At 44.3% G+C, this 20880-nt stretch overlaps 1 protein-coding gene across 1 annotated transcript in view; it reads left to right on the top strand.

Annotated features, from left to right (window-relative positions):
- LOC138448884 (zinc finger protein 567-like) overlaps positions 1-20880 on the top strand; it is a 271408-nt gene that overhangs the window by 216800 nt on the left and 33728 nt on the right. The window contains exon 4 of the mRNA XM_069604727.1: positions 1603-1704. Coding sequence (XP_069460828.1) covers positions 1603-1704 — 102 coding nt within the window. The remainder of the gene's footprint in view (positions 1-1602; positions 1705-20880) is intronic.

The raw sequence follows: 20880 nt of genomic DNA, 5'->3' as shown, positions 1-20880 counted from the left end.
CCTGGAAGAGAATACATCCAGTTTTTCAAACTTCTCTACTCAAACCCTACATCCACTCCACCCGGAAAACCGGCAGACCCAGTCCTGTGATTGTGGACAATCAGCTGGAATATGAAGTATCCAGAATATCTGACTCCAGGTACAAGCGGGGTCGGCTTCAATACCTGGTCGAGTGGAAAGGCTATCCTCCTAGCGAGAGAACATGGGAACCACTATCCAACCTAAACACCCCTCGATTGCTGAGAAGATTCCATCTCATACACCCTGGCAAGCCTGGCGGGACGGGGTTTCGGAGGAGGCATGCTGTCATGAACCATGGACATAGCCCCTTCTGGTCTTCCTGGTCCAGACGGAGAGTGTGCTCCTTGATACTTCTAACATGGCCGTGCCCAGTGCCGTGTTCCGTACTAGCCTGTACGTCGGACACGGCACGTTCTATAAATGGGCCACGCCTCCGCGCGTCTCAACGCTATCTCTAGGTAGTGTCTCGACGTGTGTGTGCTGCTCGGCGTTACCCTTCCAAGTTCCTGGCCAACTCCCTTATTCTTCTTCCCTTTTCCCCTGTTCCAGTATCTCTTACCTTTCTTCGATCCTCTTCCTGGACGTCCTGGAATACGCGACTTCCTGGAACTTTGAACGCTCGCACTGGAGTCAGACTCGACTCGCGCGCACTTATACAAGTGCCGGTCCAGCCGGGAGAAGGAGTCCTCCGCGGAACGCCACAAGAAGAGAACTCAGTTGAGCCGGGGGGAAACCTTTGACAGTCCATCCTTTCTAGGGGAAGGATGATTGGGATCCAGGGCTGTCTTAAAAAAAATATTGTTAATGGTAACTCAAAATACTTCCACTGGAAAAAAACAGGTCTTTGTCATGAGGCTAGCTTTTTTACGTCAGTAGCAATTAAGGCCACCAGCAGCATTACAACTTTTGCATTTTTTGCAGGAGCTCCCTCTGTCCTTGTATCCTCCTTACTCTTGCCTCATCCTCCATTTTTACCTCTGCCCCTGTACAAGGGTGGTCGGGAAAGCAGCTGGCACTATCTTTTGCCACAGGCTTTAAAATCTTGATGTTGTCTCTGAATACTGAAAAAGTAGAGCTGTGCTGGTCTGGTATGAACTAAGTCTAATGAAATGCTTAGACATTTATCTACTGGTAGTAACACGTATATCCTTGAGTTGTGCATGCCCAATGGCCTATTATTGCTGTCCTATTATTTTGATGTCTGTTGAAAATTCAATGCAGATAAGTCACACAATGTATGGTTTTATATCCTTCGATAGTGATCTTCTGTATTGTATTTTTAGAACCTTCTGTCCCAAATCGAGAGAGTCAAAAGGGGCATTGCTTCCTAATTCATTGCAGCGCTGCTGTGCTCGCCAGTATTAATCATGGAGTCGTCCATGGTATTTTTCATTTATAGTAATTCTTTCCATGGATCTGTAAGCTTCTAAAATGATATTTGATTGCTTTGCATAAATTGAACATTTCCCATCACAATCGTCATATTTTTAAAATGGATTTTAAAGGGGTGAAATTATGGTTGCAAAAACGTTCAACATTCTTCAGTGGATTGCTTTATCGTTGAATTGTATTTTCTAATAGATTATGAAGTTATTTCATTCACCATTAAAGAAGAAGTAGAAGATCCACATCCTATAGATGAACATAACTCTTTTCTGAGCAAAAGCAAGAACAGACCCAAAGGTGAGTTTACAGCATGGAGCTATACATGCATATAAATGTCCTTTCATACAGCTCTGGTAACACTATAGAGGTCTCCCTGCACCAAGGCTTTTGCAAAGGTTGGCAAGTGATCCATGTGAATCGTCCACCTCACTGCAGATAACGCATAACTGTATTGATTAAATCATTAACGGTTGTATTAGTAAGCATATTTTTCTGTCAATTTGTACGTTTTTTTTCTCAAACCTGATGTATTTCTAATTCCTTATAATAGAAAGAATTAGGATCATCTACCTAAATTATCCATAATACACCTAGGAGTTTCTATCAAAACTTGTTCCTGTCCCCACCTACATAGTCCCTCCATGTTGTCTCTGTATTGACAGTCCCAGACCAGAAGCTTCTTTCTTCCTTCACCCTCAATTCTTTCACAGTTCTTAGAAATAGGAACTTAATGTGGATATTTTGTATGTTTTCTCATGAAGCTGGCAGGTGAAGCTTAATGCAGTCCCTGATGCAGATGAGCAGGTTGTATCTGTTATCAAGCAATGACAGACATGTTGGATACTTTCGGAACTCACTTTGTAGTTTGATGTCAGGAAGGTCCACCACCTAATATCCTGACATTTTTTAAGTTTCTGTTCATTAATTCACTTGGGTTCGCATTTTTATTTTGGTGCAGAAACCTAAACCTGTGACAGCTTATTTGTAGCTCTCATACTTTCTTTGAGTAACTAATACATTAGGTTTTGTTGTTTTACTAGTTCTTGATACTCTTCAGAAAATGAATGCAATGCACGGTTCCAGATAACACTGTGCTGAAAATTTTCCAAAGTGCAGGTAGGCCACAACCTCAAACAAGAAAGTAGTATGCAGTTCTTGGAGTAAATTCTGTCTCACTCTCTGCTCCATACTATGGAGATACCTTTCCAGAGTGATGGTGTGGCCGGAAGACTCTGAGCAGCATGTTTTATAGGTAAAATTAAACGGGAATCTTAAGGCTTCATCCTTCTAGCTTCATTTTCTCATCAAGGACAAAACTGGATGTATCATGTTACCGGTTTGGTACTTGACCATTTGTAGCTCCTCTGTGTGATTGGAAACACATTCTACTACAGGTTCATGTGCTTGCTGTGGTGGACAGAGATTATTTTACCTACCCTCTTTCCGGTTTTGTTAAGCCATAAAACTAAATGGAAGACCAAGTAAACCCCTATTCTTTAACAAGAACCTGCTCTCTGTTATGTGACAACTGTGACATGGTCAACAGTGAATGGGGACCCCTCTCAACTGGGGAAAGCGGCGTACGAGGGTGAGGTTATTTTTTTTCTCATGTCATAGGACTATATTACCCAGAAGGCTTAGCAGTGGAGGAAAGAGCAAGCACCCCAACTGGTAGAGGGCCGGTGAGGAACGGCAGGATGGCAGTGTGGTCTGCATATGAAACTGCAATCCAGACACTCAGTTTAGATATGAACTATGTAATTGACTGTACCTTCAACAAGCCACCATAATAAAGCGCATGCAGAAGTACAAACTATGAAATTGATTATACTTTGAGCAGGCCACTATTTCCAAATGCCAGCTTAAAGCCTAACATATGTGCTTGTATAACTGTAACCCAGACGTGGGGACAAGGAAGCCAGTGGTTGGCTGGGGAAATCAGCTGAGGGAGAGAAACCATGGAAGGGGAAGAGGGAGGGTAAAACGGGACATGGCAATCGGGGCAATGTGTGCTGTTCTGGTGAGGTCAATGGAGGAGAGGGAGAACCAAAAGAACAAGTGGAGGAAGAATGGACGGGGGAGCATAAAGGAGGATTTCTAAAAAAGAGTCCAATGTACTGTAATGGTTGGTAAGATAAAGTACAGTTTGGATGTAAGTGTGTGTTTGAAAGGTGAGTGAGTGAGACTACAAGAGGGAGCGTAGGCGTGAATGAGACTGAATGGGAAGGTGACTGCATGAGTGTAAGGAGGGTGACTGTGGGAGGTGTGGTTGGAGTGAAGTCTAGAAATAGTAGTGGAGAGCGGAGAGTAGGAGTCCTGGAGAGGGGAGAGTAGTAGAGTGGTGAGGAGAGAGTGGTAGAGATAGGGAGATGTGATGAATCTAGTGAGATTAATACTGAAACCCTGGTATGGGCCTCCTCTCATGGGACCAGGGGAAGGCAGCCGCTACCTTATCCTGACCTTGGGGCGGTATTATGTGAGAGGATCACATGGGAGGAGACTCATATCGGGGGAATTGGTGACCCCTCTATCTCATGATTCCCCTATTCATCCTGAAACATTGATGACATATTGTAAAATAGAACCTGCTATGCAATCCATTATGGACTTCAACATCCATAATGCCTGTGATATTGGGATGAGGAAGAAGAGCTAGAGGTAGAGGTAGTAAAAATCAAAGGTGCTATTGACCAGAATGTGCGGTCCAGTTGTTGTAGAACTAGATTCCTGAGCGGGACATTTAAACTCAGGTATGAGTTGCAGCTGGAGAACAGAAGGAGAGATACTGGAGGATTAGCAGAGACAGTCTGGAGTGCTGTGGTTGCAGCAGAAGGACAAACGCCAGCAGATGCTGACGCGGGCTGTGAAAGCATGTGGCATTGTACAGTGCACGCAGAAGGAAGTCGCATCAGGAAAAGAAGGCCAGACGAGGGAGAGACGTGCTCCCATCCCAGTGTGTTGCGCCTTAGTGTGCAAGAGGTCACAGAGAATTTACAGAGCTGTCAGAAGTCCAGGGAAGAGCTGTGCAGTCCGCTGGAAGTACGCAAGAGCTGGAAGCAGAGCAGGCAGGACACAGGAGGTCCACTGCAACAGCGTGAAAGGAAGCAGAGATGCCAAAGAACGCCAGTGAGTTGGCCTGAAGCTAAAGGTGACCCTGCGACGCTCCAAATAGGACAATTAAGAACAAATAATAATTTGGAAAACCGAACTGATCAATTACTGAGGCGACAAGGGCACAACTCCCCTTCTATTGGATATCAATTGGGGGAAACCTGCAGCCCACATTGCCAACAGCCAAGAGGCTGTAAAGAAGCAGTCAAGAAACAACTTGGATGCAATTCTTCTCCCTTTTAGTTTCCAGTATGGGGAAACCTGGAACCCACATTGCCCCTGAGTCAAGAGGCTATAAAAAGAGACAGCCATTGTTCAGTCCTCCTCACATGGGGCACTGGTGTGGAGAATCTTGGAACAAAGATTGCCACTAAGTGTCAAGCCCTAGGGGATCCCTCCCAGATTTCCTCCCCACCTGATTCTTCGATGGAACTATCCCTGGCTTTGGAATCCTTCTTGCGTGGCTTTTGAGGTTCTTTAGACTTCTTTTCCTTCTTCTGATGAAGGTAGGGGCGAGCTCCCTCGGAGGCCACCGTGACCAGATCAAAATCTCTGGGGAGCAAAGCCCCAAATGCAGGGAAAAAGCCTTGAAGGCACAAAAAACCCTGGATGGTAAAGAGAAATGGGTCTCTGGAGGAAAACCCAAAGGTGATGGTTTCCAAAATAGACGGATTACTGATGCACAGCAGTCTCTTTCCCAGAAGGATAGATCATCCAATAGATGCAAAGCAGGTAATAGTCTCTGGATAGGGTGTATGCTCTTGATCCGAAAAAAGTATTCCCTAACGAAATCCAGGTCAAAAGACACTAAACAGCCCCACGGAATATGTATAGCCTATTGCAGGAATGCGCGAGGAGTGCGAAGACAAGATACAGCGGGCAGTCCAGAGTGAACCAAAACGGTGATAGTAGAGGTGCGCGAATGTAAAACACAGCGAGCAGTCCAGAGCGAACCGAAAGAAAAGGGTGAAGCCGTACAGAGCGTGGGGAGAAGGGTGACGGTGTTAGGGGAGATCTGTCTGCTGCACCAAGTACGGGCGAGAGATAAACAAGAACAAAGCGGATGAAAGGAAGAAAAGAAAAGGCAGTCAAAGATGAGACGGTAAGAACAGGCAAAAAACTACGGAGAGTAATTGCAGAAGTGAGAAGGCTGGAACACCAAAACAGATGACAAGCAGGCATATTCCCTGAAAGACGGCTACAGCGCAAGGAATAGATGTCCCCGCCCACCTATATAACCAAGTGGCCATCTTGGCGGAAGAGTAGATTGTTAAGGAGGACTTAAGACCTGAAGTGCTGTTACAGATATTTCCACCGTTGCCACAAACTCCAGGACCGGTGCATGACACTAAGATCTAATGTAGTTGTAGGAGTTGGCTTATCAAGAAGGATACTGTGGGAAACCATAACTGCTTTGATTGATGATATGATAAATGTTGCTGTGATTATGGAAATGTGTATATATAGATGATTTTAACTGTTTGAGTATATGTAATGAAATATATTGAAAAGTTGTTTTGTACAACTATATCAATAAAATAAAAAATAAACTGCTTTGATTTTTTGAAGAAGGATTCGTGAAGGAGACATTTTCTTTATCAAGTGGAAGAACGCACTGGACGGAAAAGACTTTGTTGAATCAGAACTGTACCAAGAGTATTCCTGAAATGATCCAGGGGAAGGGAGCCCAACCCTGGCCACAAGGAGTACTTTCTAAAACCAATATGTTTGAACTGTTATATTATTCTGTTGAACTGAAGACAGCCACGTATTCCTTGCATAATTTTGTTGAATGTATGTGTGTGAGGGACAGAGACTTTTTGCACAATAGGTCATTTTTCTTTAGTTTTAGTTTGCTAGGCAGTGACATCCTTGTTAGGTTAAGGAAAGGTAGGCGTTTATCTCACCCCTTTTTATTTAACGAATGGCAAACCTTGAGAAAACTATACCTTTGTGTCCGTCTCGCATGTCTGACCCATCATGTATGGTTTCAGTAGTGGGATCCGGCTCAATTTATACAAATTGTGGAACACTTACATTTTAAAAACCTAGTAAAAGAGCCTCAGATCCCACCTTTGTTACTGAACAGTCTATAGGATTTGATATATAGTAGTAGAGGCGAATTACTGCAACCAGGAGAAAGAACATTGATATCCACAGACTTGGTTCTTGTCTGTCCCCCCTTCCCCCGGCACTTATATCAGACTCATTAGTTAGGCCTAGCCAGGCGCTATAGCTTAGACATATTGGCTGGAGTGATTGACCCTAATTATGGGAGGGATATCAAAGTACTGATGTTAATTAAGAGAAAAAATCCTATCAAATCAAAGCAGGGGAAAGAATAGCTCTCAGGATATTGGAGAAAGCTCTGTTTCCAAAACCTCAAGAAATGAAGAACAATGATGAATCTGAGAGAGGGACTCTGGGTTTGGGTAAGCAGATATAGCACTTCCTCCTGATCCAGTAATAAAACCTATCCCCATTGTCAAAGAAGAGGCGAGGTTATTCCAGATTTAGCTTTTGCTCAAAGAAATGATCCCCTGCTGCTAGCAGAACCCTTTCTAAAGAGATTGCCAGAAGAGGAAGGAAGGGAAAAGAGTGCACCATTTTCTTTTCTAAATTCTGGACTTTTATACAGGGGAGATGTTGGACTGGAGGGTATGCCTAGGTCACAGATTATGGTACCTGAAAGCCATAAGAATATTGTTCTAGAGATTGCTCACTCTCATTTACCTGGAGGACATCTGGGAAAAGCAAAAACTCTGGCACAAATTGTGAACCGATGTTATTGGCCAGGAATGTATGCAATATAAATAATTTGATTGTTACTTGTGCCTGATGTCAGTAAACCAGTACTCAAATTCCTCCACCAGTTCACTTACAAACTTTGCTAATTATAGATATCCTTTTTTTCACATAGGGATGGATATAGTGGGTCCTCTAGAAACCTCAAAACTAGGGAATCGATATGTACTGGTGATCCTAGATTATGCAACCTGTTACCCTGTGACTTTTCCCTTAAGGAATAATACTTCACAACAGATCTTGGAACACATACTTCCCTTCTTCTCTAGAATTGGGTTTCCAAAGGAAATTTTGACAGATCATGGATCAGTGTTTAAGAGTAAACCTATGGTGGAGTTAAGGAGATCCAACAGATTAAAACTCTACGTACCTCCATTTACCATCTCCAGACTGATGGTTTGGTGGAAAAATACAATCAAACTTTGAAACACATCTTTAAAAAATGTGTAGAAGCAGATTAATTGAATCGCTATGATACCATAGGATCTTTTTGCCATCAGAAAAACACCTCAGTCGTCTATTGGAGTCTCCCCATTCAAGCTCTTGTATGGGAGAGAACCAAGAGATGTGCTGGATATGTTACAGGAAACCTGGGAAGAGAGAGAGAAAGCTACACTACCTTTATCTCAAACTGGTTAGTAATTGGCAAGATATAGTACAAACTAATATGGCCAAACACAAGAACACTAGAAAGAATACTATGATAAGAAAGCAGTGAGAAGAGGACCAAAAGGTGTTGGTTTTACCTCCCTCCTCCGAAAACAAAATACTATCCAGGTGGCATGGACCTTATGAGATCATAGAGCAAACGGGACCCTCCAACTATCGAATCTCACAACCTGATAGAAAGATTAAAACTCACGTCTATCATATTAACCTCCTGTTAAAAGAAGTGTTACGTGAGTGCTGCATACCTGAACTTCTTGCTGATGGACGCAGAGGGGTAGCCAGTCAATGAATGCCGAAGCGAGGAAATGGTGATGCAGCGAACTAACCAACACCCACCTAATGGATTAACAGGTCGGGGGTGGACCGGCTCCCAATGTCACTAGACAGCGCTTCCCTGATTAGCGTGACATCAGGACGGTGCAAGCACTGGCAAGGAAGGCCAATTGATGTCCAGTAGATAAGCTCTGTAGTGCGCAGAACTCTGAAGGCAGGGTGCTTGTTTCTGGAGGCAAGTGCTGGTCTCTGTAGGCAGAATTTGGTCTCTGGAGACAAGGTACCCAAATGGAGACTCGAGGCAAGGTAATGACATGGGACCAAGAAAGATGTTCTGACTTGAGTGTCGTGTAGACCGTTGAAACCTCCGTCCTCAAGTGACGCACAGGGGAACTAAAGGAAACCCGCTGTGCGACATTTGGGGCCACAGGTGGGAGATGTTACTTCCCGGATCCACGGAACCTCTGGAACACCAATGCTGCTGTCAAAAAGAGCGAGGTTAAGTACAAGGCAATTACAGTATATAATCACAATAACCAAAGAATCTGAATAGCCTTACCTATCCGGTGTTTGGAAAACCCAGGAAACCTAGGAGGGAGGTTCGAGACTCAGATGAGGCGGTCCCTAGAACATGAGGACCGCAGACAAGTGTGGATGCAGGATAAACCACCTGTAGGACTGAAGGCGTGACTTGAATCCCAAAAAAGGGAAATGGCGAAAAAGTTCAACAAGGTACCAAGGGATGATCCGAAGGCAAGTCAGGGTCGTGTCTGAAATCCAGCATCAGGTAAACAGTTCCAAGCAAAGGTACAAAGGGTAATCCGAAGAAGTCCAAGAGAGGGTTCCAAGATCAAGGTAAACCAGGAAAGCAAACCAAAACGTAACGCCAAACAGGGTCTGAAGACAGCTGAGAAGCAATGAGTGTTCCGTGTCTCAAGCCTTATGAGTGTTTCGGGGTCATGTGACGTCCACCAAGGTCACGTGAGGAACGCCACTCTGGATCACGTGAGCAAGTGACCGATCGGCGTGGAGATGTAACGCCGCCTCTTCTGCTGTATGTTCTCCATGGCAACTGCCAGTGCAGGAAGGGTTGCAATCGAGCCCGTAAATCATACCTGGTACGGAGCTTTCGGTCCTTTGGGTAAACCGAATCACATGAGCCTCGAACCCTGGAGGGAGGTGTTGGGGAAATGTGAGCAGTATTCTGGTGTGCAGTGGATCGGTGTGCAGAGGATCGCCTAACAAAAGAGAACCAAGGAACAGGAACCCAGAGTTGAGAGAACAAGGGGCAGAGAACCAGGATGGGAGGCCAAGGGAAGCCTAACTGAGGGGAACCCCCCATCCCCCGAAGGGAACCCAGAACAGGGACACAGGGCCCAAGGACCAACCAACCCCAGGCAAGAACAGAAAAACAGGCAGGCAGCAAGGCGGGCCAAGGAGCACAAGAGCCAAAGATCTGGAGCATTAGAGCGAACTCGCTATCATCGAACAGACCGCATTGATATCCATTACAATCTGTAGACATAACGCCCGAAAATCCTTAGTGTTTATGTTTATTTACAACCATGACGTCACGCACGTTATTACGCGATGATGTCACTGGAAGACACCACTACAATAAGCACCCATCTTGAATCTTAAACCGGCATCCTGCACCGGTATTGGGAGACATCTCTGTAGGCGTTACAACTCCTAGAAAGTACTTAATCAAACTACTTAGCCAAACTAGGATCTCGAAGAGGAACAGGGTGTTTTACCCAGTAAGGGCACTTTGCCTAATACATTTTGTATATATTTTTTACTCATAGACACAGTGTGGACAGCAACTACACATGGACATTGATTGGTTTTAGCGCATATCCTGCACTATATTTAGCCAAAGGGTAAGTTGTATTCTCGAAATGCAGCACATCTATCCTTGTTCTTTTTAAGAAAGTAATACTGAATAGATTCTCTGTATACTCTCACTCTAGATACACTGAATCCGCAATGTTTTTTGGACATCAACAGACCACCTTGGGTCATTGGACCCAACTAGAGGTTAGCAAATTTGATTTTAGCACGTATGTCTATCCTACAAATTGTGGCATTATTAATTATACTGTTCTGAACTTTTATGGATCTCCACAACAGCCACTTAAGACCGGGAAACAGATATGGGTATGATCACCTAATGGACTTTGTAAATCAATAGATCCAAGGGTCAATGTGGATTGTTGAAACTATTATGTCGACATTGCATTTATGTTTTCTATAAAAGAGCCAAAATGGCACCCATTTCAACAACTTTGAAATTAGTTTTTTCAGATACTTAATGGATGGATGACTATACATTGTGGGCTTGTTGTCAGGTCTTTAGCACATGAGTATTTAACAGTTGACTCCTGATTAGAAATGAAGGTTGATAACTATTGATTAATGATGCCATTAAGCATGAATAATCTGGAATTTTGAAATTTTCGCAATCTATATACTGAAATCTCATTATTAAATTTTTTTGTAGAAATTATTTGAATTTTCGCCCCTGATGAAGAGAATTTCTCGAAACACGTTGGGCCATATGACAAACATACAAAGTGTCACAACAAATATTAAGAACACACCATGTGCCCATCAAATTGGGATACCTGTTTCTAAACAGTTTGGCTTACTTCTGAGCCTTAGACAGTCTGCAGGGGACCGGAGTTCCTTAAATAGGGAACTTACTTTCTTTGTAGTAGTTTGCACACGACCATAGGTTACCTTCTTTTTTGGACACATAAAATAAGGGAGCCCCAGCCGGTGATCTAGATGGTGCGATGTATCCTTTATCCAGGCAGTCCTGCAGATAAACCTGAATTAACCTCCCGTTCATGAGAAGTAAGGGAACAAATCCGTCCATGAGGTATGAACGCTCGGGTTGGAGCCGTATTTCACAATCATACAGCCTTTGCAGTGGCAAGGGAATGTCCTTAGGACTGGAGAAGTCCTGGTAAAAATAAAAAATATTCCTGCGGGACAGTCCTGCAGAGGTATGCACGTAGGGTGGGAAGGTCAGCTCCAGTCGAAAAAGGTACAAGGAATAAATGTTGGAATCAACAACCTGTCTGAGTGCACTTCTCCAATCCAAATATCAAGGTCTGCATAGCCCAGTTGATGAGAGGGTTGTGAAAAATCAACCAGGGTAGTCCAATAACAAACGGATATGGCGGGGTACTAATGACATCAAATGCTATGGACTTCACGTGATGTTCTATACTCAACAGTAAGGGTACAGCAGCTTGAGTAATCAGTCCGGAAGACAGATGGTGACCATCAATGCCTTCAGTCATAGCCACCAGAGGTCTGTCAAGAGCCGGTATACCACTGGTGCGTTGTTATTATTTGTAAGTAAATCAAAGATAATGGTGTTCAGGCATCCTCTGAAGAAAAGAATGTTTGAACACTGGGTACTTGAAGGCCAAACAATCCCGCAAGTGGAAGATCTGGTATACTTGGGGTACAAGCTTTATGCTTGTCCAACAAATTATAAAGTGGAACAAGACATGAGTAAGGGTCTCCGTTTTGTTCCCCATTTGAAAAAGATCAATTCTAAATACTGTAGATTCTTAATTATCCCCATGAGAAAATATTACTTGATGAAAATTGTTCCAACATTGTTGTATGGGCTGGAAGCCAAGCCGCTAATCTGGGATTTTGACTGGGCAAAACTGGAAGGTAGAATATGGAAGTGGGCTTTAAATCTGCCTAGTAGCACCCCAGGATGGCACCTGAGGTATGAATTAGGCTTGAAATCTCTAGGGTGCTTGGCCAAATGGAAACTGATGTCACTGTTCAGAGAAATCATAAGCCCGAAACCAGACTCTGTATGAGGACATTAAGGCGCACCTGGGGGCCTGAAATCGAGGGCTTTGCTGAACTTGGAATGTAGAATGGAACAAGAGCTAGCCAAAATATGCCTAGACAGAGCAGTCTTAATAGTTAATCCTTTAAAAGCAAAGCGGGAAATGGAACTAATGGATTGGATAGACACCACTGCTAAAGTTAGGACATCAACAGTTAGGAACAGCTTTTTGGTGGTCGACACTAAACTAGGCTTTCTTCCACGATACCTGGTAAAGTTCCCAGATAGTAGAATTAGGAATTACTTTTTAAGGGCGCAACTTAATATACTGCCCACAGGAGAGATTTTGGCAATTAGAAAACAAGGGGTAAAAGCGGTAAAATACTGTAATGAATGCGATCCACCGCAAATCAGTCACTAAAGTATTTGCTGCTAGACTGTGAAGGGACAAGGGCCCTCAGGGAAAAAAAGTTAGGAAGATTTGCAGAGAGGTTGGAATGGGTATCTTCTGAAAACATGTGGTATAGAATGATCTCAGGGTATAATGTCCAACTCACAGCAGTGGTAGTGGAGATTTTGAGAGCCCTAAATCTTCTGTAAAAGGAAAGTCACTTTTGGGATAGATAATTGGGGGTCCGGGGGGGGCTTTCGTGCCCAGAAAGTGGAAAATCCATGGGCTACCAGGCATTTGTAAATTGTTAGGTAGAATTGCTGAAGATGTTTTAGAGAGTAGGGATGAGGGGAGGGCCTTGTGGGCCTTGTGGGAACTTTATTTTTAATTAGTTTGCATTGTCCTGGTTGGTATGAAAGATGTTGTATTGTAAAGGTTTGTTTATATTATGTTTATGGATTAAAATCAAACACAATAAAAAAAATAAAAAAATGTATGTTGCAATAAGTACCAGAGGCCACTGAATCCACAAGTGTGGTAGACATCTGTTCTTCATTTTTCCATGTGATCTTGACTGCCAACACAAACGGTTGATGAGATCGCATCTGCTTGATAGGCATAGGAGGCATAGGAGGAAGGGACTGAGAAATAGCTTTGGGGCTTGTTGTGACTTTCCTTTTCAGCAAGCCCACTTGTTTCCCCCTTGTTTGGCTGGTCAAATAGGACACCCACTGAGGAAGTCACTGGCATTGCTGCAATACAAGCACAGTCTATTCGTCCTGTGCCTCTTGCGCATCACTTCAGACAATGGACCCTGTATCACCTCTAATTGCATAGGCTCTGGTTCTGAGCTGCACAGTGGAACTAGCATGGGGATTGGTGTGGAGGCTGGTAAGCGAGGTTGGGGTTGTTGATCTTTGATACATCGTCACTCTGTTCGCTGGCCAGCCAGTAATCGATCCTGATGACCGGGTCAATCAAAGCCTGCAATGTATCGGGTTCTGGAGCATGAAGCAGTTCATCTTTAATACTCATCGCGTAAACTCCTCTTGAATAGGGTTTTTTGGGTTGTCTCAAGCCGGTGTGCTTCTGTGGCTAGTTGGCGAAAGCGGCTGACATATAGAATGATGCCCTGCATTTCCTGCTTGATATCCAACAGGTGGTTCTACGCTGCCGCCGCTAGATTAGGGGACTCTAAGGTTTCTAAAAAAAGCTTTCTCAAAGTCATCAAAACAGTCCAGTATCGGACTTCTGGCTGCCACATAAGGTGAAGCCCAAGCCAAGGCATTTCCAGTAAGACATTTCAGGATGAATCTGATCTTGGCTTTATCGTTGGAAAAATGTACATGCCGGAACATGAATTGAGGCTAATTGTGCCGTAAACGGCTGCTGTGAGATTGCATTGGAGTGAGGCAGTGCGGCTTGACACGTTATCTGTGCCTTTCCTCGAATTGCATCGGACATCCTCCCACATTCCTCCCACAGTCCTCTCGTGACGGCGCTGAGGGCAGTGACTCGCGCTGCGGTTGCCACTGCAGGCTGCTACGTTAAGCTGGGAGCTGAGAACTTGCTCAGTGCTGGGACCTAGAGCCGTGGCGGAAGTGGCGGTGCCTAACTGGTGGCTTCCCCAGCAAAACCAGGACAAGGAGAGCCGTAGCTCATACAAGGTAAGACCTTACGCTCCGATAACACGGAGCGGAAAGCAGTCTTAGGAGCAACTGCATCCGCACTGCGCCAGCCAGGGCAATCTCCACCCCACAGCGACACCAGCAATACATGAACAGGGTTGCTTTACTAGCACCACTTGGGCTCACTGGAAAAGTTGGAGCCTGTTCATTGGCCCCAGAAGCAGTCCTTTGCTGAGGGTAAGCTATAACCAGTTAGAGAGTGCGTGGACCACTACTATTGTAATAGTTACTTGAGGGGTGTCTCGCTTATTTTCTTTATTTTTTCATTCTAAATTTTAGGTGGGGATTCATCTCTTTGTGCCACCTCTAGGTCCTGTTACGTACAAACTGAAACACAGTGGGATGACTTCTCTCATCCGCCGCTTAGCATCCTTGGGGCCTCACGTGCTGCTCTGCCCAAGAAGCAGTAGGCAAGTGGAATGTAAGATGGGTGAGCTGAGCTGCTTCTCCACCCACCCTAATCCTAATTGTGCCCTGCTATAATTGTTGGCCCACCATCAATGAAGGGCTCTAAGAAACGCTACCACTTACGGAGTGGGGGTGTTGCTATAATCCTCCCCCAGCCTCCCTCCATTCACAACATTGTTGATTTCCACTCAACAAATACCTGATAAAGGAAAATATCCAGCTTTTCCCCCTCAAAAAGTAATAAACCATACAGTGAAGTGATTCAAACTCCCTATACGGTCTTAGACTTGGCCACGAAAGAAGAGCCTTCCATGGAGGGGACATCCTATGAAATCTCTGGGCTGCTCTTAGCAGACATTGAGCATTGGCTGAGCATGCCTCATACGGCTTTTGGTTTTAGCCTTGAGACAGAGACTCCGGAAGAAAGACTAAGTATGGGTGCCTGTGAGATTCTGGAAGAAAGACTAAGTATGTCAACCGGCTTATTTAACCCACCAAATCCTTATGTGACCCAAGTCGCGATTACTTCAGAGCAACACGACGAGTTGGATGACTTGAGTAGGGGTGAGCTAGAGGATTTGAGCAGGGTTGATCATAGCTCCCTTCCGTTCCAGGGCGTCGATTCTAGACCTACTGAATCCACTAATATGAGTTTTACATCTTTATCTGCCCTAAACATTGTGCTCCAATATTTTATTAATTTATTCGATACTGTGCTGCACGAGGTGTGCACGAGGTTAGGGCAAACTCAGGCTCCCTAAATGAAATTTGTACTCTTCTATTGGCTTCAGGAATACAGGCCTTCAAATCCCCGAATAACTGGTCCTTGGGCCTCGCTGCTAAGGAGGTAGCCCATGTGCCAATCCGAGCGCCCAATTCCTCTTGAAGGAGCTATAAATTACCCCATCCTGTCGACAAACCCTCCATTATCATCATGGATTGTGAACCAACCACCTCAGTGAAACATCAGCTTTTGAGTTACAAGAAAAAACTAAAAACATCAAGGGGTCCACCCGCCATGGGAACCAAGGGTCGATGAAATTCCTGAGAACCGTTTTCCGGGTAGCAAGTTTCCATTCTGGATATGGCAATTCCCAGAAACGGACAGCGCTTCACTTCTCACAAAGCAGTACTCAGTCAGGTCCTAAATCCTCCGTTTGGGAGTCTGGAAAAACTACACCGGTGACCAAATCAATTCCTATCAACAAAGTGGAAAATCGACCATCTGCAATACATGAAGGCACAGTCTGGCAGCCAGGACCGAGGAAGAAATGGAAGGGAACTGGCGGAAACGCTCCTCAATTAGAGCCAAGGCAAGAGACCACTATGCCTATCGGGGGTGCCTTGAAATCCTCATCAAATCCAGGTGGACGTACTCATTCGATCCTTCGTCCTATTGCTAACTGCATTGACAAAGAGGAACCCGCAAGAACTTCAGAGGCTTATAAACCGACATCTCATCCGAACACCGTGGCATCCTCTTTCAAGGATGATCCTTCTTTGCAATATTCAGAATTGGTCAATCCACAACTCACTGGGATTCCACACAAGGGCGGTACGATAACTTGGAAACTAGGGAAACTGATCCAGTTAGAGTAGATTTTTTGGCCAGGCCCCTGACACTGCTGTACTTTGATTCAGTTCTTAAAGATAACCTGTCCATTCCATTAAATAGAAAGAGGCTGCTGTCCCTCCTCTCTTCTATTCCGGAACTGTCCTCGATATCATCAGATATTAAATGTATTTATCTTTTTGACAGAAGTCAACTGGGTAGATGTGCGGCCTACTTCCATTCGAAGTTTATACAAACTTGGGTATTCCGACATCAAGAAATCTTTTTGCTTAATGGATTTGATTGCTACAATAATAACAGCGTGGCTATCCTGGAGGGCGCCCGCTAACACAATCTGTCGATAACATGTCACTTTCAATATGATTGTCGGTGGCGCCCACCTAGACCCTGGCCTGACGCTGGTTGGGGATGGCTCGCAGACACCATGCCACCCATCTGAGCTGTCAAACCCGGATTCCAGGGCTTCAATCTTATGCTGGAACATTCGTGGACATAACTCTTTTTTACATTCCCATCACTCTTTTTCTTGGGTTAATTTTGATATCAATGTTCCACGACATGCTGTGTATTGACGGCCGAATGGTTAAATACAAATCAGCCCGGAAAGGGAAAAGAGGCCGGCCTAAACGAGAGCTGCTGACTGCAATTAGAGTTGGTTGTGGTCGCTCGATCAAGAACTGGTATTGTAAATGAGAGGCTTTATTGGCAACAGAACAAATTGATAAATCTAGTCCAACTAAAATGCATTTGTTGATCGTCAACATCTACTTTAACTGCATTTGTTCTCCAAACGAGGGGGTATTGGAGGAGCTAGACAATCTACTCATAAAAAGGTGGGAAATGTATTCTCTGGCGCCAGTTCTGGTAGGGGGCGATTTCAACTGCTATTGTGAAGTCAATGTCAAAGATGCTGATCTTGAGGCTGAATTGAACTCCTGGATTGTACCAGCTTTCCACATTATTTTTTTATGTTTGCTGGGCAAAAACACCTACTTGGCATTACATTGGGGCTGATACGATTATTGATTACCTATTCCTGTCTAATATAGATCACAATAGTATTTATTCCTTTGAGATAATTAATACCCCTTGCAGTGATCACTCAGTGATTTCACTAACCATATCATTGGGTATCTCTCTTCAGTGAACAGGATAGGGCCCGTCAATTTGACTAACCGGAGCTAGGCCTAAGATTAAGATATGTAGAAATGTGGCCAGCGACAACAGCAGATGAAAAGATTGGTGGGCCGGACTATCTGAAGCGTAAAAGATACCACTACCTGACCTATCGTCTTTAATCACTTGATTGATAACCTAGACACGACAGGATGGGACATTAATGTCCTGTCCCACGTTGTTAATGAGAAGAAAAGGGCCAACAGAAGGGCGCTAAAAATGTTATCCCGCTCTGATATTTCATCGGACGGCCTCGACAAGGGGAATAAATGATCAGATCGGCCTATTCCAAATGGCTGAGCAACTATAAATTCCAGCTGTACATTGACGAAAATCAGAAACTATTTTATAAACTTGATGACAAAGACGTTAGTGCAATATGGAGATTCCATAATGGCACTGCTTCTAAGCAAGCAGCTCTCCAGGTATGTTGTGTGTCAGATAGAAGTCGGAGTAGCTCTTTAAAAAACTCAATCCTGGAATAGGGGAGAAAGTTTGGGTGAGCGCTAAAACCTTAGAATGTGTTCCCTGGGCCTTTAACTTCAATAGAGAAGATATAATCATGGTGATTAAAAAGTTAAACAAGTCAAGAGCCTGTGGTCCTGATGGGGTCTCGAACCAATTCTTGAAAGACAACGCCCCTTTGTGGGTTGACATCCTGTTTACACTGTTTTCCCACATTGTGGCTGGCGCAAATTGTCCTGCCTCATGGAACAAAGCTATTATCCCAATTTTCAAATCTTGGACGAGATCAGACCCAGCCAATTACAATCCAATAGCCCTAATTGATTCCTCTGCAAAGGTATTTGCTAAATTAATCTTGAAAGATCTTATAAAGTGGGTTGAAAGAAGAATCTGCTAAGCCCCTTGCAAACAGGGTTCAGGAAAGGGCTGGGGACAACGATAAGTGCCCTTGCACTGTCCGCCTGCACATTGGACTTTGGCGGAATATTTGGCAAATCCCTATATGTCGAAATATTAGATCTAACCCCAACCTTCGATAACATTGATGTAGCCATTCTTTGGGAGAAGCTGGAGAAGTGAGGTGTTTGTCAAGGACTTCTGCAAATGATACAGTTACTCTATAGTAACAACTCAGTAGGTGTAAGACTAAACACCCAGGGAGATCTATCTAGTCCCATCGATGTTACCAGAGGGATCTGCCAAGGTGTCGTGCTCGGCCCCATTCTTTTAAATCTCTTCCTGGCGGACATAGGGAAGGAGTAAGGGTACACGCCCAAATGTGTTGAGCTAAGGGTAAATGTTATCGCTTTTGCGAATGATCTCTATTAATAGATTATACTCCCGCTGGCCTACAAAGACTTTTGGACGGGGTATATGGTTCCATGGAGAGGAACCATCTAAAAATTAACCCCAGGTAGTCTTTTGTCCTGGCATATGCAACAAAGCTTAAGCCCAAATTTTGTTCCTGGAACCTAACCAAGATCCCACTGTAATCTATCTAGGGTACGTGATCTTGTTAAGAAAATAATTCCAGCTGCAAAGATAGAATGACGACTAAACCTGGATCCGGTATCACTCTTATGAAGGCCCTCCGGAGTAAACCTTGTGCTTTCTCCTTACTGCCGCTGATTGAATTGTATAAACTAAAAATCATCACTACCACATTGTGCAGTTGTGAATTTATGCCTTTCCTCGACAGAACCTTCTTGGACAGACTGGAAGTGAAGGTTTGGAAGACCGTTTTAGCCCTCCCAAAGTCTACACACATAAGTGCCATTAGGTTGGAACTAGGCCTCAGCTCTTGGTGGGCCCAATGCATAAAAAGATGCTTGTTTTTGCACTCAAAAATGATGGCGGCTGATGGAAATTCCCTTTACTCTTATATGAAAGATCTTCTAAGGGGCAGATTGGCCCACTCTTCATTCTTGCTTAGGTTTCACAATGGATGCATGAACTTTGCCAGCATGATCTCACTTGTTTCCTCAGACAGCGACTATGTAAAAAAGAGGAACATCATTGTTTGGGACAGAATCAATGACCACAATGACCTAAACATATTGGTATTGTTCAAAGATAAACACCATTTGTTTACACCTTCATGCAAGTTGAGATCCTACTTTGAAGTTCCCCTCCAAAAAACATTGTGATCCCTACCTTAAATGTCGCCTCAACACCTTACCTACTTTGGAAGCCATGGGGCCGAATCTGGGGATACAGAGAAATATGTGTGTGTGCCGGATGTGCAGCTTAGTCTCACTCAAATCATTACCCCCTCTGTTATTAGAGTGCCCCTTCTTTTTGGCCCAGAGAATTAGTCACTTGGGGGGCTTCTTGCATTCAACAGCCCTAGTCTTGACCAAAAACCTGTGGGTAAGGCTAATGCTTACCTCTAATCAAGCCTTAATAATAGCTTTGACAACAGTCATTGAAAACATGTGCCACGGTTTGAAGAGTAGAATATCACTCTTCTTCCCTCCTCTCTCGCTGTCTCTCCATCCTCCCTCCTATCTCTCCCCCTCGATCTTGCCAACCTCCCTCCTCTGCCCCTCTATCCATCTTCCATCCTATCTCCCATCTCTATCTCTCCATCCTCCCTCCTCTCTCTCCATCCTCCCTACTCTCTGGCTCTCCATCTCAACACCCTTCCTCCTATCTCTCTTACCTCTATCACTCTATCCTCCCTCTGCACTCTATCTCTCTCCATCTTCCAGCCACTCTATCCATCCTCCCTTTCACTCTTCCTCCATCTCTCCCTCTCTATAACCCCATCTCTGTATCTCTCCATCTTCTCTCCATCTTCCCTCCTCTCTCCGTCTTTCCCTCTCTCCGTCCTCCCTCTCTAGCTCACAATGGCCCATCCTCTCTGAATATCTCCATACTCACTCCTCTCACTCTCTATCTCTATCACACTATCCTATCTGTCCCTCGCCATATTCCCTATTATCTCTCCCTCTCTATCTCTCTATCCTCTCTCCACCCCATCTTTCTAGCTCTCCATCCTCCCTCCTATCTCTCCCGCTCGATCTTTCCCTATCTCTCCATCCTCCCTCTTCACTCTCTCCATCCTCCTTCTCTATCTTTCCCTATGTCTACATCCTCCCTCCTTTCTTTGTCTCTCAGGTTGTATACTAATTGACCTTTTCACAGTTGACCTTGGGAGAATTGACCTTGGGAGAACTGACCTAATTTAGAAGGTCAACTAGGACATATATGCGGGTGGAAACCCCCCGCAGCCCTCCACCCAATCCAAACCCCCCACAAACCCCCACCCAATCCCCTTATATTATTTATAATCCAAAACCAACCCAATATATATATAAAATAACTAACTAGAAGAATATAAAAGTCAATTGTTCAGAAGGTCAATTAGGACCACTATAGTTAGGTCACTTGTGCAAAAGGTCAATTGTAAAAGGTCAATTTGGGTAATATCATCTCTCATCCTCATCCTCTTTCACTGTCTTTCCATGCTTCCACCTCCCTCTCTCCTTCTCTAGCTCTCCCTCTCTCCAACCTTCCTCCTCTCTATCCGCGTTCCTTTATCCTAGTTCTCTATTTCTAACTCTCCATCTTGCCTCCTATCTCTCCCTCT

Source organism: Ambystoma mexicanum, chromosome 1p, assembly GCF_040938575.1.
Source record: "Ambystoma mexicanum isolate Mex_15411 chromosome 1p, UKY_AmexF1_1, whole genome shotgun sequence".
Taxonomy (NCBI): domain Eukaryota; kingdom Metazoa; phylum Chordata; class Amphibia; order Caudata; family Ambystomatidae; genus Ambystoma; species Ambystoma mexicanum.
Note: the sequence above shows the minus strand (reverse complement) of the source record. Positions and strands in the feature narration are given on the sequence as shown.